The sequence below is a fragment of the Macrotis lagotis genome, chromosome 4 (genome assembly GCF_037893015.1).
Source record: "Macrotis lagotis isolate mMagLag1 chromosome 4, bilby.v1.9.chrom.fasta, whole genome shotgun sequence".
Taxonomy (NCBI): Eukaryota; Metazoa; Chordata; class Mammalia; order Peramelemorphia; family Peramelidae; genus Macrotis; species Macrotis lagotis.
The window spans coordinates 176220614-176238900 of record NC_133661.1 but is presented as its reverse complement, the minus strand read 5'-3'; the positions used below and the strand labels follow the sequence as shown (position 1 = coordinate 176238900).

At 34.2% G+C, this 18287-nt stretch overlaps 1 protein-coding gene across 1 annotated transcript in view; it reads right to left on the bottom strand.

Annotated features, from left to right (window-relative positions):
- Positions 1-18287, bottom strand: part of FBN1 (fibrillin 1) — a 306997-nt gene that overhangs the window by 103180 nt on the left and 185530 nt on the right. The window contains exons 15-21 of the mRNA XM_074234744.1: positions 17977-18099; positions 15988-16140; positions 9416-9469; positions 8198-8323; positions 2991-3116; positions 1171-1290; positions 786-923 (exon numbers count right to left, since the gene is read on the bottom strand). Of these exons, the coding sequence (XP_074090845.1) occupies positions 786-923; positions 1171-1290; positions 2991-3116; positions 8198-8323; positions 9416-9469; positions 15988-16140; positions 17977-18099 (840 nt within the window). The remainder of the gene's footprint in view (positions 1-785; positions 924-1170; positions 1291-2990; positions 3117-8197; positions 8324-9415; positions 9470-15987; positions 16141-17976; positions 18100-18287) is intronic.

The window sequence follows — 18287 nt, the reverse complement described above, 5'->3', positions numbered from 1 at the left end:
ACACTATATGATTATTCTAAGCACAACAAAGAAAAATTTGCTAAGTGCTGATGAACACAGAGACTTCACCATCTTCAGAATCCAAATGGCAAAAACTTTATAAACCAAAAAACCTAAATGATGAACAAGTTTATCAAACTCAACTTTTCAAGTAATATAGAATTTCAGTTAACACTGAAAATTTTCCTCAAGTAAAGTTATGGTCATTTAATTCTATTTCTTCCCAAACCCTAGGATTTTCTAAAACTCATCTAAAGTTTCTTCTTGAGGTCTTAAACCAATTCATATGCTTCTTTCTCAATGGTGGACAAAAGCCAAAATTAATTGCATGATAAGAGTAGATTAAGTAAACCCACAGACTATAATCCCTGTTATTTATTTACTTTTCTAATATAAATATAAATTATTATTGCTATCATACGTTTTTCTGTCAATCTTGTTAAGAAATAGCTCAACAACAAAACTTTTTTAATCGGTAAAGGGATCAATAATCTCTAAAATATAGATCAGAACTTGAAATTATGCCATCATACTAGATTTTGGCACCTAATAAAATAATTTATTTAGTTTTTAACCCTTGGGATAATTTATCTTTCCCATGTGCTCAAGCTGATTACTGCAGACACATCTGTTCTATAGCTCAGGTTCACTTGCCTATCTATTTTGTTTTTATGAATTTTGATGGATCTGAAAAAAAACAAAACAATCTTCTCCAAAAGTTTAGCCTTTAAGTCACTGAATAAAGGTGATAAAAGAGAATGAAATAATAAAGTCATCTTTCTTACCTGTTTGACAAGGTGTGCATGGACTTCCCCAGGCAGCACCCAGTGAAGAACAGCATTGTGATTTCAATGTGGCTCCATTGATATTGATTTCACATCTTCCATCAACAATACTCTGCCAACAAGTGCCTTTAATTGTTTCTGGATGGGAAAGGGGAAGGATTCAAGTATTTTAAAACATACTATTTAGTTAGGTTCATATATCAAAAATTGAACATGCTACCTCTACATAAATGTAACAATCATATAAACAGTGGTTTGAAATACTTTTGGCATTACCATAATGATTAAAAAAATCTTAAGTTTCTGAATAATTAGTGACCCCTTTTGTGTTACTTTAGCATTGAAATGTGTTTAATACATGAATAAAAATAAATATAATATTTACCTATGCAGATAGTTTTCGTTGCATCCAAAGTACTTTCAGAAGAACATTCACAAACAAAAGAACCCAAGGTGTTTTTGCATACTCCATTAACACAAGGGCTTGATTCACATTCATCAATATCTGAAACAAAAATATATCTATATTGTGGCTAAAGCTAATTTCAGGGAAGAATGAATGATTTCAGTTATTATCTTATGTTCTCAATAAAGGAAACTGAAATGATTCTTTTCCTAGGTTAGTTGAAATATCCAAAGCAGTGTGTTTGTTTCCAAATTTCACTTCAATCCTTGAAACCGGAACAAGTCTTCCATTTTCTTTCTTTAAGAAGTAGTTTGGTATAGAGGGTAAAGACCTGGGTTTGTTATAAGAAACACCAGAGTACAAATCCTTCCTCTACTGGTTATGTAAGCATCTCTCTCACATTATAAATTGAAGAAATGATAACTTGGTAGATAGCTGCTTTATCCAGAGTTCTCTATAGCAATGAAATCACAGATCCCCATTCATCTCTAGTTACTAAATGCCGCTGCATGATTTAAGAATAATAAGGTCATTGGAATGATGCAATTTGAAGAGAAGGCTGATAAAATGAGGGCTCAGAGTTGTCATTAATGATGAAATAACACCTCCTTCCACTGTCCTAGTACATTAGAGAGTAATTGGTGGCTCACTTAATTCTGTAAGTGAGGAGTTTATGGCAACCCAAGATGTTTGGTTTCAGTGACTGTGTGGAAATAGAAAAAGGGATCAGCTGTCACCTTATGGAAGGGGGAAATGTTAACAAAGCAAGAATGATTCAAAAGGGATGTTCATGGCTCAATCCTTTGGTAGTTTATGTTTGGGGACTCCAGTTGTGAGAGGAAATTATTCAGAGTGAAGGAGTCCTGAACTATGTGGACTGAATGGATGCAAATGTCCTATGCCTGACTGGATGACTAGAGACACCATGTAGAACAAGGTCCTAGTTCTGGTCTTCATAAAATACTAATAACATTTTAAACAATTCATATACTTCTTTACCAATGATGTACAAAAACTAAAATTTATGACATGATGGCATTGAAAGAGTAAGTTATGTAAATTACAAGTCTTAAGTCCTTGTTATTTATTTTTCCTTTAAACATAGCTATTTTAGTGCCATCAAAAGTCCATCTGTTCAAGTTTATTTTAAAAAATTAATGTATATTTTGTGCTGGTGGTAGGGGCAGTAATCTCATTATTTAAATTTTAGGTCAAAACCTGATTGAAGTAGACTGGCAGATGTAAGAAATCTGACAGGCATAGACATCAAGTCCCATTGGTCTCAGCGGGGCAAGAATGCCAAAGGGGAGGAGGCCTGAATGAGTAGCCTCTGATTCTGGAACATGATGACTTTGTGTCTAAATGGATCAAGGTTTCAATAAAATTAAATGATTTGCTCAGTCACACAGTTTAATAAGCTCCAGGATTTGAAACAAGTTTTCCTGACTTCAAATGTAACTTTTTGCCACTACATCAAACTATCTCTCCTGCTACTACAACAGTCTGGAATTCAGCAGAGCTGGGTTCAAGGACCAAGCTTGCCATGGACAAGTTTTGTGATCTTAAGCAAATTGTTTAATTTCTTTGGAATTCAGTTTTCCATTAAAGAACCAATAGGTTGGATAAGATGATTTCTGTATTTCCTTTCAACTCTAAATTCTAAGAGAATCTTGATGAAACATTTAAGTAGACTCAGATGACTAGAAAAGATCTGAAGAAACTAGATAAAACCAACTTAAATACATTTAGCTAGTCTGTTACTATCATTTTTTTTTATACTGAGACATAAAAACATTTACCTTCACAAGTTTTTAGATCAGGTTTGTATACAAATCCCTTGGGACAGGTACAGGTGAAACTCCCAGGAGTATTTCTGCATTGCCCATTGTCACAAAGCAAGGTATTTAATGCACATTCATTAATATCTGTAAAGGAGATGGAAATAAGAATAAGAAAATCAAATTTCATAGTAGTTTCTTAAATAGTTTAAGTTCACAATTCTATAGATAAATACAGCAAATAAAAATACAATTTTCCCCTGAAGTACTTCATTTCATAAATGTGGATACACATGGCTGGGTTATTTAAAATTGGGCTTGCTACATTGAACCAGATAATCAGACAGACAGTGATCACTAACTGCTTGTCTTTATGGAAATAACCAACTTTCATTTTAGAAAGTTCCTGAGTTTTGTCAGAAAATCTAGACGGTTTTCTACTAAATTCTTTTTTTTTTCAATTATTCCCCAATATCCCTTGATATCATGTTACAACATCAGGACAATTTGGACACTCTTAGTTCAGGGCTATTTATCACAAAGAACTGGGAGAATTGGTAATTATCAAGGACAGTTTAGAGACATAATTCAAATTATGTTAGGTTAAAACCACTGCTCTGTTTATGCTCAATTGTCTATAAATTCTTTAACAGTAGCTATGGAAGTTCTCATCCTTGGTATCATTCAGTCTACTTCCAACACTACTATACGAAATGCTGGCTAATGAATTCAAAATGCCATATATATTTGATATAAATGATTTGTTCACTTAGGAATTTAGGTCAGCTGATTAGTTGACATTTTAAAGTCAATTCTATAAAATAAAAAGCTTACATATCTAACAATACTTCAGAAGGTGTTATAAACACTCGAATCAACTCTTTGATCTTCTTTATGTCTTATCTTTTTATGTCATATATAAGCCATGGCTCTGAACTGATAAAGCCTTTAAAATATCAGAAAGTTAAGTATGAAGTTTTAGGATATCATAATATCATGTATGTAAAATCCTGACAAAATTATTTGAAATATGAAAATGCAATCTGAAAGGGTCAAAACTGCAGTTCTTAACTCTCACTGACATCAGAGGCATTTGGCATACTTGAATAGTGGAATTTGCTGTTAAGATAAAAAAAATAGCTAGTCACTGGGAGCCATGTGTGGGAAATGACTAGATCAGACCTTTAGTTCACAACTTCTTTCCCTATTACCACAATCAAGCCCTGACCTGATAATAATGGATCCAATTTTGTAGTGTTTACTAAAGCAAAACTCTCATTGAAGTAAGAATTCCCACTGGCTCCCAGACTCCCCCTTCGGCTTTCCAAGGGGTGATTTTTGGATGAAGCTGAAACATCCCTGTGTCTTTGTGCATTGCCCAAATAAATAATGATTTTTGGTGCCTGCCAACCAAGAGAGGCCCTTCTAGAAAGATGAAATAGTAAAACATGTTTTCAGTTGAGTCTACTTTGAAAATACCACATGTATTCAAATTATGGCTGCCCCAGGATAAAGGCTGCACCCTAAAAAGTTGTTCTAAAGTTCAGAGTGAAGGGAGGGTAAAGAAGTTTTATTCTCAAAAATAAATACAGCACACAAAGGAAAGAAAAGGCCAGAGCTTAGGTTAGTAGCAAGAAGTAAAGAGAAAAATATGTAGAAGAAAAGTAGAAGTAAGCCTAATTCTGTAGCTCACCAGTTCTCTTTTTGCATTTGTTGCCAGGTAATTAATCCTAAAACTCAAGCAAAAATTGGGCTTGGACTTTCAACAATAATTTTTAAGGGGTGAGAGAAGATGTAAGTATGTAAATGAATTATATAAATGAGGAAGAAAGGCAAAGAAAGGATCTAATTTTCACCTAAAGAAAAAAAAATCCTGTCTTCCTTTTATTTCAATCTTCATCTTTCCAAGTACATGCAGTACCAAACCACTTATCTAAACAGTGTTTAAGTCAGAATTTCCAGTGAATTTACATCTTGAAGCAAAGAATTAACAGGTTGAACTAAAGAGTCTTTAACATAAAAGTGAAGAGAAGAAAAATCATTTAGGAAAGTGGCATAGGCAATTACCAACCAAAAAAAATCACAATGGGGGCAGCTAGGTGGTACAGTGGATAGAGCGTCCAACCCTGGAGTCAGGAGTACCTGAGTTCAAATCTGGCCTCAGATACTTAATAATTACCTAGCTCTGTGGCCTTGGGCAAGCCACTTAACCCCACTGCCTTGCAAAAACCAAAAAAAAAAAAATCACAGGAATTGGTTTTAAATGTCTAGCGCCTCATCCTAAAATTTTCATCTTCATATAATTTCCCAAGTTTAGTCTATTTTTTCCATTTCAGCAGCCATAGGCTTAAACTAAGTGTTGGTAGTCACCTGATTGACTAGAACCCACTTTTTTTGTTACAGATAGAGTCAAGAGATGCACAAATGCTTGAAGAAAGTGAAAATGATAGATTATGAAGGTGGGTGCATAAATAGATGGATTTGAAAAAGCAGCTAGGCAAATTGCAGGATAAGAATGGAGGGCATGAGGGAGAGAAAAAGAATCATATGAGGTACAGAACATTAAGAAGAACCCACAGAAGTTCCAGAAGTAGTTGTAAATAGTGGAAAAGTCAAAAGATCTTTTGGGAAACAAGAAAATTCACAGGATGCTGAGATGCTTAATTCATCTTAAATAAAAATAACAGAAGCAACAAAAGAAAAGCAGAGCAGACAGGCGAGCAGAGGAAATGTGCAAGATTTCCAAAGTGAATGTTACTCAGTTCAAAAGAGTTTTAAGATTTTTTACCAGGGCCCATAAAAAAGCAGTAATGTTGTAAAATAGAGTGCAATAACAATATTAATGCAGAACATGGTCAATAATTTTAGGGGAAGGAAATGTTACCAATTAAGTTTCTAATTTTTTGGGATTTTATCTTGAAGTTAAATTTTATTTGTATTTAATTGAGACCTATGTAGATCTAAACAAGTGAAACCAAAAATCAAGTTCACAATATAGTAGAGCATCATCCAGAAAAAAAGGGTAATTTAGAGTAACTGTAATTATACTAGAGATATATATTTTTACAAGTGGCTTATGCATATGTGTGCATAGTTGCAAATACATGGAATATATACATATATATATATATATGTTGTCTAGAAATAATCAATTAATTGCCTAGGAATCATTTAATTAATGGCACAAAAACAAATGGTACAAAAACAAAAACTGCATTAGCTGCATAGGTGACATAATTCCCTTTGATAGAGTAAGAGAATTAAAAAGGAAGCATTTGAAGTAAGAGTTAGACTAATAGTATAGTTTTCATTGATGATTTTATATAATATTTATTCCTGTGTATGAATTTTTGTCTTTTATTCTAAGGGTCTAGCATGATATCTGACAGATGATGGAATTTTAATAAATGCTCATTTAATAAGTCATTTAATAATCATCCTCCTAAAATGTTAGTTCCTTTAGAGATCACATATTTATCTTTGCATCCCTCTCAGCATTTTACACAGAGGAGGGTGCTTAATAAATGTTTATTACATAAATAATGTAGTCTTCAGCTGTGATTAGCATATGTGAATTATATGCAATGGTATCAAATCTAATTTAAAATTGCTATTTTTTTGAACATTGAGGTTTTAGGAAAGGCAACAGATGGAATTTCCTTTCATATAGACATGTAATGTAACCTATATCTATATCACCACCACCACTACCATCATTATCTCAATAACTATTCTTCATTTTTTTTAGGTCTTTGCAAGGCAAATGGGGTTAAGTGGCTTGCGCAAGGCCACACAGCTAGATAATTATTAAGTGTCTGAGACTGGATTTGAACCCAGGTACTCCTGACTCCAAGGCTGGTGCTTTATCCACTATGCCACCTAGCCACCCCCTATTCTTCATTTTTAAAAAGCAACTTTAACCTGCACTAGCAAGTGACAAACTATATTTGACTACTAAAACTCTTTTCTATGATCCTTTATGATATTTGCTGCCCTTTCCTAGTCTTTCTGATACTGTTTCAGATTCTCTTCAGCTTTTTCAAGTAATCACCATTCTCTAAGATTTAATTAAGCATCAATAGTAAACATAAAGACTCCCTGGTATTACTTTCTATCTTATTCCTAATGGGAAGGGTGAGGATAAGAGGTCATATACATAGATATATTTGCATTAAAAAAATCCTTCATATTTTATTACTTCCAACTCCTAACCAAGGGCTTTTACTTTTCTTCTCTACAGCCAATCCTACTTTGACTAGGGAAGAATATTCATGGGAAGAAAGAACAGAAATCTAAAGGCAACTTTTATAATGACTGAATATTATGACTTGTGTTTTACAGTTTTACAGAAGTTTTACAGTAATCACATTTCCTGTAAGAATTTTATTCTTTCAATGACCTCCATTATAAAGATAGAATAATGTTTTGAGCACTGAAAATATTTTGGATGTTATTTACAGTTTTGATAAAATATTAATCCATCCAAAATAGTTAAATCACAAATAAAAATACTACAAATAAATTGCCATAAACGGTCAAACTAACAGTATCACCCTGTTTTACTATTCCCAATGTAGAACAGCAATTGTTAAGGCATAACAATATAATTAAGTTTTTCACTAGTTTCTTTCATTTCTCTAAGATTTTTGCCTTTAAAAATTATCACTTTAATTTTTGTCCCTGAAGTTGCTTTTCAAACATCACTGTCTGATAAGTTACATTGCTTGCTTTTTTTTTAAAAAACCCTTGTCAATAGCCTAAAAAGCCAAAGGCTAAAAATCAGATCTTCTTTTGGAATCCCAGTTTTCCCAGGAAAGAGATATCCAGCAACCAAATGAACAATAAGGTTTAGTAAATTACAAATGTTCAATTTTCCACCTAAATTAATAATTAGCCACTGGTGGCTGGTGTTTTCAAATCAAAAAGGGGTCAATATGCCTGGAAGAGTGCTGTTTGTTAGAATAGATAAATCAGTGGCCAAGTTTTAATGTATCATTTTGAATAGTAAATATGGTAATATGGTTCAGTTCAAAGTTCTTGCCTGTGGATTGAATTTTTAATTTAATATTACAAATTCCTTGAATTGTTATTTCCATTGTATGACCCTTTCAAACCTAATTTTATATCAGTTTTTTTTGCTGGATAGAATTTTGATTAGATATGCATGAAAAGAAGATTAAATAGTATAATTTTCAAGTGTCACTTAAGAAAAATGACATATTACTTACCAACACAGTCTTTTCCACTTGCATCCACTTCATATCCTGAATTGCATATACACTTATATGTGCCACGTAGATTCTCACAAATTCCATTTGGGCAAATATCAGGATCAAGAGCACATTCATTTATATCTGCAATGTATTAAAATTGGGCATCAGTATCAATAAACTAATTCTATTCATCCTAGGGTTAAGCTTCACTACTTCCAAGATGGGGGAACTGGATGATTTCCTGGTTACCTCTCCCCAGTGTGTCCTGTCTTCTCCCCTTTAAGAGAAAATCCTTAGAAACAAGAGCTGTTTGATTTTATATTTGTTTCCTCTGTCCTTAACATTGTTCTTGGCACATAGTTAGCATTTAATAAGTGCCTCATTACTCACTCATTAATCTAATTTATCTTTAAGTGTCCTTTCCAAATTTAATGCTCTTTATTACATAAAGAGGCATCAATTTACTCACCTTGGGACAACTTAAAAATATTAAACAATAATTTTGACTGAATTTAAGCATTAAAGTTACTCTGAATTTTGCAAATTTTCCTCAGCCTCTTTCAGGTTATAAATATGTATTGAGATTAACCAAGTCTTTCAGTCCTTCCTTGCTTGCTTCAGTGGCCCTAGTTTAGATTATCAAAATAAGAGTCCTTGTCCTTTGTCTCTCTCATTTGTTATTTCTGTCCTTCTGTTTATTCACCTATCTATTAGAGCATCTTTAGTTCCAATGGATGAATTCAAGAGGCCATTTCCTCTTCTAGCAGTTAAATGACGCCTTGCCATTGACTATACAATAGATTCTGGCTCAGCAAGTTACTCAGTCATAACAAGATGATTGACAACTTTACAAATGAGAGGCTTTCCAAGGATATAGAACTCACATGGCCACACAACAAAATCATAAACTTAGGTACAGACTTGGAATTCAGCAATAGAAAAGTGATAGGCCCTTCACATATGATCTCCCTCCTCTCAAATTAGTTCCCTTCCTAAGCACCTAAGCAATCCCAGGGAACGCTGCATTCCCCCTGGAGAAGCATCTGAGGTTTCCAGGATAACCCTGATGACTTTTCTGATGTCTCAGGAAAGTCTGAGGGTTGAGAATGGCAACAGATTCCACTGGGATGGCAATGATTCCATTTGAGGTATCTCTGAAAGTCTGCTTCCCTGCTATTACTACCATATAAACTTTGAATTATACACTTAATGAATTTTAAAGTGATTACTCACCACTACCTCCTGAAGTCATTCCTGGGCCACTGCTGCAGAGTGCTTGATATTCCGCTGAAATAAATGAAAGGATAGTCAATGATTCTTTTGTTTTCATGAGAGCAAAATTTAACCTTGGCTTCACATACATTATTTCCTCCAAACTAAGATGAAGTGAATTAAAGAGGAAGCTGAAATTGAGACATTTGAGACATTGAGACATTTCCCAAGTTCTATACTTGTGATATCAGTTTGGGGAATTTCCAGTGAGAAAACTCACTGAAACATAGCAGATATGCAATTGTTTTGTAGTTAGTTTTATGGGAGGGCCAATGAAAGGTTACATTTGCTCAGAAACAGACAATCAGTATGTGTCAGATCTAGTGTTGTTCAAGTCATTTGACTTTATCCCATTGAGGGGTTGTCATAACTCAATTTATAAAATGAGTAAACTGAGGCAAACAGAAGTAAGTGATTTGCCCAGGGTCACATAATTAGCAAGTATATGAAGTCAGATTTGAACTAAGGAAGACGAATCTTCCTAATTTCTAACTTCCTAACTCCAGAACACTATCTAGGTGTACCCCAGAGCTAGTACTTGAACCCCATGTTTTCTGGGCTCTAAGAATAGCTCTTTATCCATTATACATGCTGTCTTTTGCTGAGAGCATAATATATCCACTTTTTAATGACATACTTCAGAAATAAATTACAGTACTGCTCAAGAATTGCTATATTTCCAAATCTCTCCTTTGACTGCTTTATTTATTTTCATTTTAAATTTATTCATTTTTTTTGTTTATTTAAGGTAATGGGGTTAAGTGACTTGCCCAGGGCCACACAGATTTGAGGCCAGATCTGAACTCAGGCACTCCTGGCTCCACGGCCACTGCTCTATCCACTGTGCCTCCTAGTTGCCCCTTTCTTTTCATTTTATTTTTTTAGGGTTTTTTTTGCCAGGCAATGGGGTTAAGTGGCTTGCCTAAGGCCACACAGCTAGGTAATTATCAAGTGTCTGAGGCTGGATTTGAACTCAGGTACTCCAGACTCCAGGGCCGGTGCTCTATCCACTGCACTACCTAGCTGCCCCTTTTCTTTTCATTTTAGAAAAAAGTTTTCTACAATAGTACAACAGGAAAATATTGCAGACAGTATATATATATATATATACACATATATATACATATATATTCAACATGGTCTTTAAACTTCATCTTTCAAAAATCTGACTACTTAAGGATATTTTGGCTTTTTTAGCATGTTTAGGAAATTTTAATTGGGTACAAATAGGGCTATATTTATTATTTTAGAATTTTTTTAAAGTCCTAAAATACTTCAGGATAGAAAAATCTCAATGAGTTTGAAACAAGGTCCTAGGGAAATTTGTATCAAAATGGAAAGGTCATCTTGAAGAGTTGTGTTTCTGAGTTAAACAGAAAGTAGTCAATCTAAATGAGTGATTTATAATTTGTGATTTGTAACTGCAGAACTGTTCTGAAAACAAATCTACCATGATATTAGGAAGTAAAAAATTTTAGACCTGAAATAAACTGTTAAAAGCACCATTGTCTGTATAACAACAGGAACATTTCCAGGTATTTGATACACCTGGGGAATCATTTCCCTGGAGGAGGCTCACAAGTGCCCAAAAATGCACATGACTTTTCCACAGGGCAAGAATGTTTTCAGTAACTGAGGTATTTCAATCACTGGGGAGCCTACATACCCTCCAAATGGTCTATGTAACAATATTTTTTCCCACAAGTATTCCTATGCAATCATATACTTGACTCACTGTTAAACTTCTAGAGCTAGTTTTTCCTTTTTTTTTTATCAATATTCAAGTAGCTTTCTTGAATTAATATTCAAGAAACAAAAATTATATTCTCCAGTCTCTAGTCCTATTTGTCTTCAACGGAAAACATAATGCAACCAGGCTATTGGTCCAGATATGACACTCATTTTTTTATTGTGACTTGCCCAAAGTCAATCTGTAAAATTAAGAGGTTGGACCATTTGATCTGCTAAGATTCCTCCCAATGAATTATTCATTGTCAATAGCTCTGAAGGGTTTTTTCCCATTAGTATTTATTGATTTGTACTGATCCGTCAGCATGTCAACCTCATAACCAATATATGATGTTAACATAGTTTTTGAGGATAACAATTAAAGCTGATATTTGCATAGTGCTTGAACAATCTACTTCACTAAGTTGTAGCAAATAAAATGTTATTACTAAATAAAATTTTAAGCTGCTTTTATGTATGTATATCAGCTGATTTGTTTCTCACAAAAATCCTGTCAGGAAATACCCCTAATTTTGCAGGGAAGAAAATGAAGCTGAGAGGAAGTCAAAAGATGTGCTCACTCAATCAATAAATATTTAGGGGTTACTATGTACTAGGCACTCTGCTAAGCACTGCAGATACAAAAAAGACGACAGTCTCTTTCCTCAAGGAGTTTAGCACCTAATTTGGAAGACAATATGCAAACAAATATAACAAGCTATACACAGGATAAATAGGAAATGATCAACAGAAAGACGACCCTAGAATTAAGAGGGGCTGGGAAAGGCTTCCAGAAAAAAAAAAAAAAAAGATGGGATTTTAGTTTAGACTCAGAGGAAGCCACAAATCCAATATATTGACATGAGGAGGGAAGTCATTTCAGGCATGTGGGACAGAGAAAATGCTGGAGTTGAAAGATGGAGTACCCTTCAGTCCAGTATTACTGGAAAGATGTTCAGTTCCAGTATTACTGGAAAGGTGTAAGAAAGGTAAAAGGAAGCCTGAATAACCAACTGTTCAAACAAAATAATATGAAAGTGTAAGTTAACCAGAAAATTTGAAAATGCAATATAGATCCTTCGCATAAGATGGGAAATATGAACTTATTTAGTCCACTCATTTGGGAATCTATTTTCTGCAAGACAGAAATGATCCTTTGAATATTCACACAAATGGAGGCAAGTAAGCAAGGGTATACATAATATAAAACTATAGACAATTCATAATTACTTCATTTGTCTTTGGAGTCTGTGAGGTTTTTCTTTTATTGCTCTTATTTTATTATATGTGTACCTAGTGTTCTGGGAAATAATTTCAAACAAAATAAAGAAGTCACACCATGAAAACATAGCTTATGTTAGAAAGACTTAATAACTGTCAGCTCACTGACTCAGCATAGCCCAGCTTAAATAGAAGTAACTTCAACGAAGCAGATATGTTGAATGTTTTGTTTTCAAAGGCCCTCTTAATATATGCAAAAATAAATTTAAAGAGAATGAAATGTCTTCAAACCAGTAACTCAGTAATGAGATATTTTAAATATAATTGATTAAAACATCATTTAGTTAAAAACGTGTAACAATAAATCTGAAAGCAATCTTTGCTGCATATAAACCACAATAAGTATTCTTGAGAATTTATGGTAGTAAATTTTTCTCTGTGAAAAGGGAACCCAATGTCATGCAGCAATCCACTTTGTCAAGCAGAATCGCATAATGGAGTCAGGTGGAAAGCAATGGAAAGAGAGAGGCTTTTTCTAATCTATATTTTCTTTTTTTTTTTTTTTTTTGCAAGGCAAACGGGGTTAAGTGGCTTGCCCGAGGCCACACAGCTAGGTAATTATTAGTGTCTGAGACCGGATCTGAACCCAGGTACTCCTGACTCCAGGCCGGTGCTTTATCCACTACGCCACCTAGCCACCCCTCTAATCTATATTTTCAAAGAACATGGTTCAAACTTTTATATTCTAGTGTGCTAGTAAATTACCCTCCTGATTTTGGAAATAAATGGCTTATATAGCCCAAACCAGAATAAACAATAACAAAACACGCACTCCTACCTTTGTATTCTGTAAGATTAAAGAAAAGCAGAAGGCTTCCTGAATTTTGAAATAACTTTTAAAAAATGTGTTCAGGTGCCAAATGAGGAAAGGTAGTAGCAATAGTGCCAATAAAAGGCAGGGAATTGGAGTTAAGAAAAATATTTCTTCCCTATTCTCTCACATCAGCATCAGATTAAAATATTTGTGGAATAGCGTAGGCAATAAAACAGGAAACACAGTCAACCTTGTAGCTCTGGGAAAAATGCACTTTTGCTCTCTGCTTCCCAACTTAGCTTATTCTTAGTGTAAAGGCAAACGAGTGTCACAGTTGTTTTCCATATGGGCCAGAGCTGGTATTACATTATCTGGAATTAGGTCATACTCCTATTCCGTGTACAGGATGATACATGCTCCTGAAACACTGGCATGGGATAGCAATGAGAAAATGCCACAGAATTACATTTGTGTGGCCCTTAACAGTCATTAGAACTCAGGGAGCAACAAGGAGGTCTGCTAATGGAATGAACAATTAAAGCTGTCTGCCTGTAGACTAGGGAACTTAGAAACCTTTTTAATAAGTTTAGGCTGTTGAGTAGAAATGTCTTCATTTACAGTTTGCACGTGTCTCATTTCCGGAAAGGAAAGATACATTTTTAGCTCTCAGATGGTTAGTTTCAAACTAGGTCAAATGATAGAATGTAAGAAGAAAAACTTCCCTTCTGAATATATTCAGTTCCCAAAGCAATACATCTACTTTTAAGAAATTCTTTTACCCCCTGAGATGAAGGATGTCCTACATTTTACCCTTCATGAATTGGCATTTTCAACAACCAAATAGGTGGGCAGACCAGCCTAGATGAAACAGTTTCCACATGTGTAACTCTTCTGTTTAAATTCATTCAAATATAAAACAGAAGTCAGTGGCACTGGGCCCTAAATTTAGAAAACATTTTAACTCTATAATGCAGTGAGTCATGAAATACTCTCCTCAAAGAATATAGATTATTATAATTTCTTTTAAAAGCCTTTACTATCTAACAATTTTTCAGCAGAATATAGTGAAAAAAGCACAATACTGAGAGTCAGGAGAACAGGTCCTAGTTTTCTCCTCTGTCATTAATTTGTGATATGATCAACACTCAATCTTTCTATACTTCAGTTTCCTCATCTTGAGAACATAATATTTCTACCTCTCTCACAGGGTCATTGTAAGGATAAAATGACATCATAAATCAAAGCAAGAAACAAAGGTATGATGTTACATAATATCATCAGCTACAGCAAAGCTGTCTTTCTTTGGTTGCTTATTCTTATTTTAAAAAAATCTAGGAGCAGCTAGGTGGCACAGTGGATAGAGCACCAACCCTGGAGTCAGGAGGACCTGAGTTCAGATCCGGTCTCAGACACTTAATAATTACCTAGCCGTGTGTCCTTGGGCAAGCCACTTAACCCCATTTGCCTTTCAAACCCCTCCCCAAAAAAATCTATCCAGTGATTTTAGATATATATATGTGTGTGTGTGTGTGTATACATACATACATACATATATATATATATATATATATATATGTGTGTGTGTGTGTGTGTGTGTGTGTGTCTTGAGCCAAGGCAATAGAGTTAAGTGACTTGTCCAAGGTCACACAGCTAGATAAGTTTTGAATGTCTGATGTCACATTTGAACTCAGGGCCTCCTGACTCCACTATGGCACCTAGCTGCCCCATTCCATACATTAATTTGAAAACATCTAACAGGCGTTTAGTTTTATAATAGCATGGAGGATATTCTTCCATGTGACAAGGTTTTGGAAATCTAAAAGTAACTCAACTAATTTTTTTTTCTAAGCCAGAAAACTACATGGGTCCAATTAAGATCAAACAAAATACACTGACACTCAAATGTTTTGTGTCTAAGTTCTAACATTGTTTTAATGTAATAGATATTCTACCTTTCCAATGCTGAAAATCTGTTGCTTCCCTTAGTCTTGAGAAGAAAAGACATATCATGTTTGAGTTGAAAAGGCCTGCATGTGTCAATACAACTGTCTACAGATGAGGAAATTGTAGTTTTAGAAAAGAAATTAATCTTTTAAACAGTTTCAAATTGTTTTCAGAAGGAAGGGTAAAATTCCCATAAAAATAAGAAAAACTAAAGTCCAAAGTTAAGTGATGATTAGTCAGTGGTTGGACCAGTACTAGAATCCAAGTCTTAATATTTTTAATTCAGTGCTTTTTCTACCTTGATACCTCTTTCAATACTAAGCATATTCTCTGACATGTTGCCTCTAACATGAAAAGATTTTTAACCAAGTTTGAATAAACAGTATAGGACAAAATTTTTAATTATATCATAAACATGATAAAATGAGCATTTAAAAAATTTAGAAATATTTCAGATGATTTAAAATTATTTCCTTTTATATTATACAAAATCCTGGTTTCATGGGAGGTCAGGGAGGCTGCTCTTGCAAATTTGAATTGCTCAATTTGAATTAGAAAACCAGACTGCTTAAAGATGCAACACCCTGTGAAGATCATGAAAGAACTATTTTAGAATGTGAAAGATATTCTGTAGAAAGATATAAACATTTCAAATAAATCTGATAGGCACATAAAGTAGAGCCTAAGCTAAATAAGAACTGACTAGAACTTCTGGCAATCTCCTGGCATGCATGAGAGAATATAGTGACATCCTTTTCTCTTTTATTATAACAACTGCTTTACTATACTCTTTTACTATAACAACAACTGATTTAACATTCCATACCTGAATTTTGTGCAGGACAAGGTTGGCAAGGTTCCCCAAAGGCATATTCGGTGTTGGCACAACAGCATTCAGACTTAGTAACTGCTCCAAATAAGGGTTTGACACACTGGCCTCTTTTGTATCCACCATAGCATGTGCTCCGCATGTGGGTATCTACAATAGGGGAGAAAAGATCCTATTAGCTTACTGAATTTTCAAGCTGTGGAGACACCCTTGGTGAGGATGAAGCCCATTTTAAAAGCTTCAAAACTAGTCCTAGACGCTGCTGTTTCCCCAATGTTATGATTCATATTGATATAACTCTTCTGTCATAAGGGCTTTGAGGTAAATTTTTAAAAGTCTGGCTTTCAAATAGTTGAAAGCTAAACATCAGTACAGATGCAGTCAATTTTCCAGGGCTACTGTGGGTGAGAAATTATTACCATAATAGCCAAGCTCATGGAATGATGATGAAGCACTTTAGAAAGCTAGCTGATTCTCCAAATAAACCTGGGAGCTGGGGTATGTTTGGGTTAGGAGGACCTTTCAAAGAGGAGGAAGTTTACTTTGTATTTAATGACCTTTCCCTTTGACCTTCCCAAGTACCATCTCATTGCAAAAGCAGAAGGGTGGCCAGCAGAGTGGGGGAAAGAAAGTGGGTTCCTTTTCAGCCTGACCGTTCCCCAACTCACAGGGCACTCTGATGAACATTCAATGAAAAGAGTGAAATAAACTTAAAATAATGTAAAGTTCTCTTTAAAAAAACCTTTAAGAAAACACATAATATGGGAGGAAGTCTTAAAGCTGGTCCATTTCCCAATATTTTCTTCTTTAAATTCTTTAGAGTAAGGAAAATTAAAAAATACTTTTGTTCAGTTAAGTTCTTACCACACCCACAACAGTACATTTTGAAGAAAATAGTACTAGCTTGACCCATTTTAAATTAAGGTTCCACTTAAGTTTTGCCCCATTAAATGGGTACTATTCTAAATTTGCTATTCTGCAGGAAGATATTAGCATTTACAATGTGTGAACAAAAAGTTTTTTTATTTCAATAAAGAATTACAGAAGGAAGACCAGTAAGGTCAATTAATTAATTAATTAATATCAGTATTATTATAGGTAAACAGAATAATAAGTAATGAGGTTTTTTACTTTGTAATTAATAAAGAATGCCATTCTTTTATGCTTAAACTTAGAAGTTATCATGCTCTACTCATCACATCATTAAAGGTATGGTACTATATAATTTAAAAAGCAAGTTGTTTTTGTTCTCATTAACAAAATGCTTCAATGTCTTTAGGTCAAGAGATAGAGATAAGCATTTTACCTTTTCATGTTTCAAAGATTATTTTTAGGGTTTTTTTTTGCAAGGCAAATGAGGTTAAATGGCTTGCCCAAGGCCACACAGCTAGGTAATTATTAAGTGTCTGAGACCGGATTTGAACTCAGGTACTACTGACTCCAGGGCCAGTGCTCTATCCACTGTGCCACCTAGCCACCCCCAAAGAGCTTAATGAATACCTTCCCCAAAAACATATCAATGAGATTCATTTCTCAAATTTCTACCTCCCAAGGAATGCTCAAACAATTACACGAATTATATTGACTAGTTTCCTAATTTTTTTTTATATTACTTGCTTTCTACACACTCTTCTTGGCTATTCAAGTATTCATTAAAACACTCACCAAAAGGGAAGGAAAAAAAAGAAAGGTTATCACCTCAATTTCAAGACGAAAACATCAAGGAGAATAGTGGAAGGTGAAACTAATAATTAAAAAAATGTACTGTGTATTCCTGGTAGTGATCATGTATCCTAGTTGTATTTCTCCATTGATTAATCTAATGCCTTTTATTTTCCTAGGGAAAAATCTGCCTCTTGAAAGTTTGTTGTTCCTTAATCATCAAAGATCATATACACTAGAATATGACATGTATTTGGCATGTTGTTTTATTTCTTGACGTGGAATTGTTTTAGTACGGTCATTCTTATAACCAGTTTGTCTTACCAACACACACGCGTCCATCCAGTCCCACTGCCAGTCCAGGGAAGCATTCACATCGGTAGGATCCATCTGTGTTCACACAGCGTCCATTCATGCAGATGCCAGGTGTTTCACATTCATTAATATCTGGGGGGAGAGAAATCACATTTAAAATTTATTAGAAATTAGAATATGTTTTAGTTCACTGCTAGAGTACCATTTATACCAATATGTTTTAACTTTGGGGAAGGGGGAAGGAAGTGAAAAAAAAAGGAGAGAAAGAAAGGAACATCATCTATTTAAAAAAAGTACACTTCCATTTTTTTTTCAGGAAA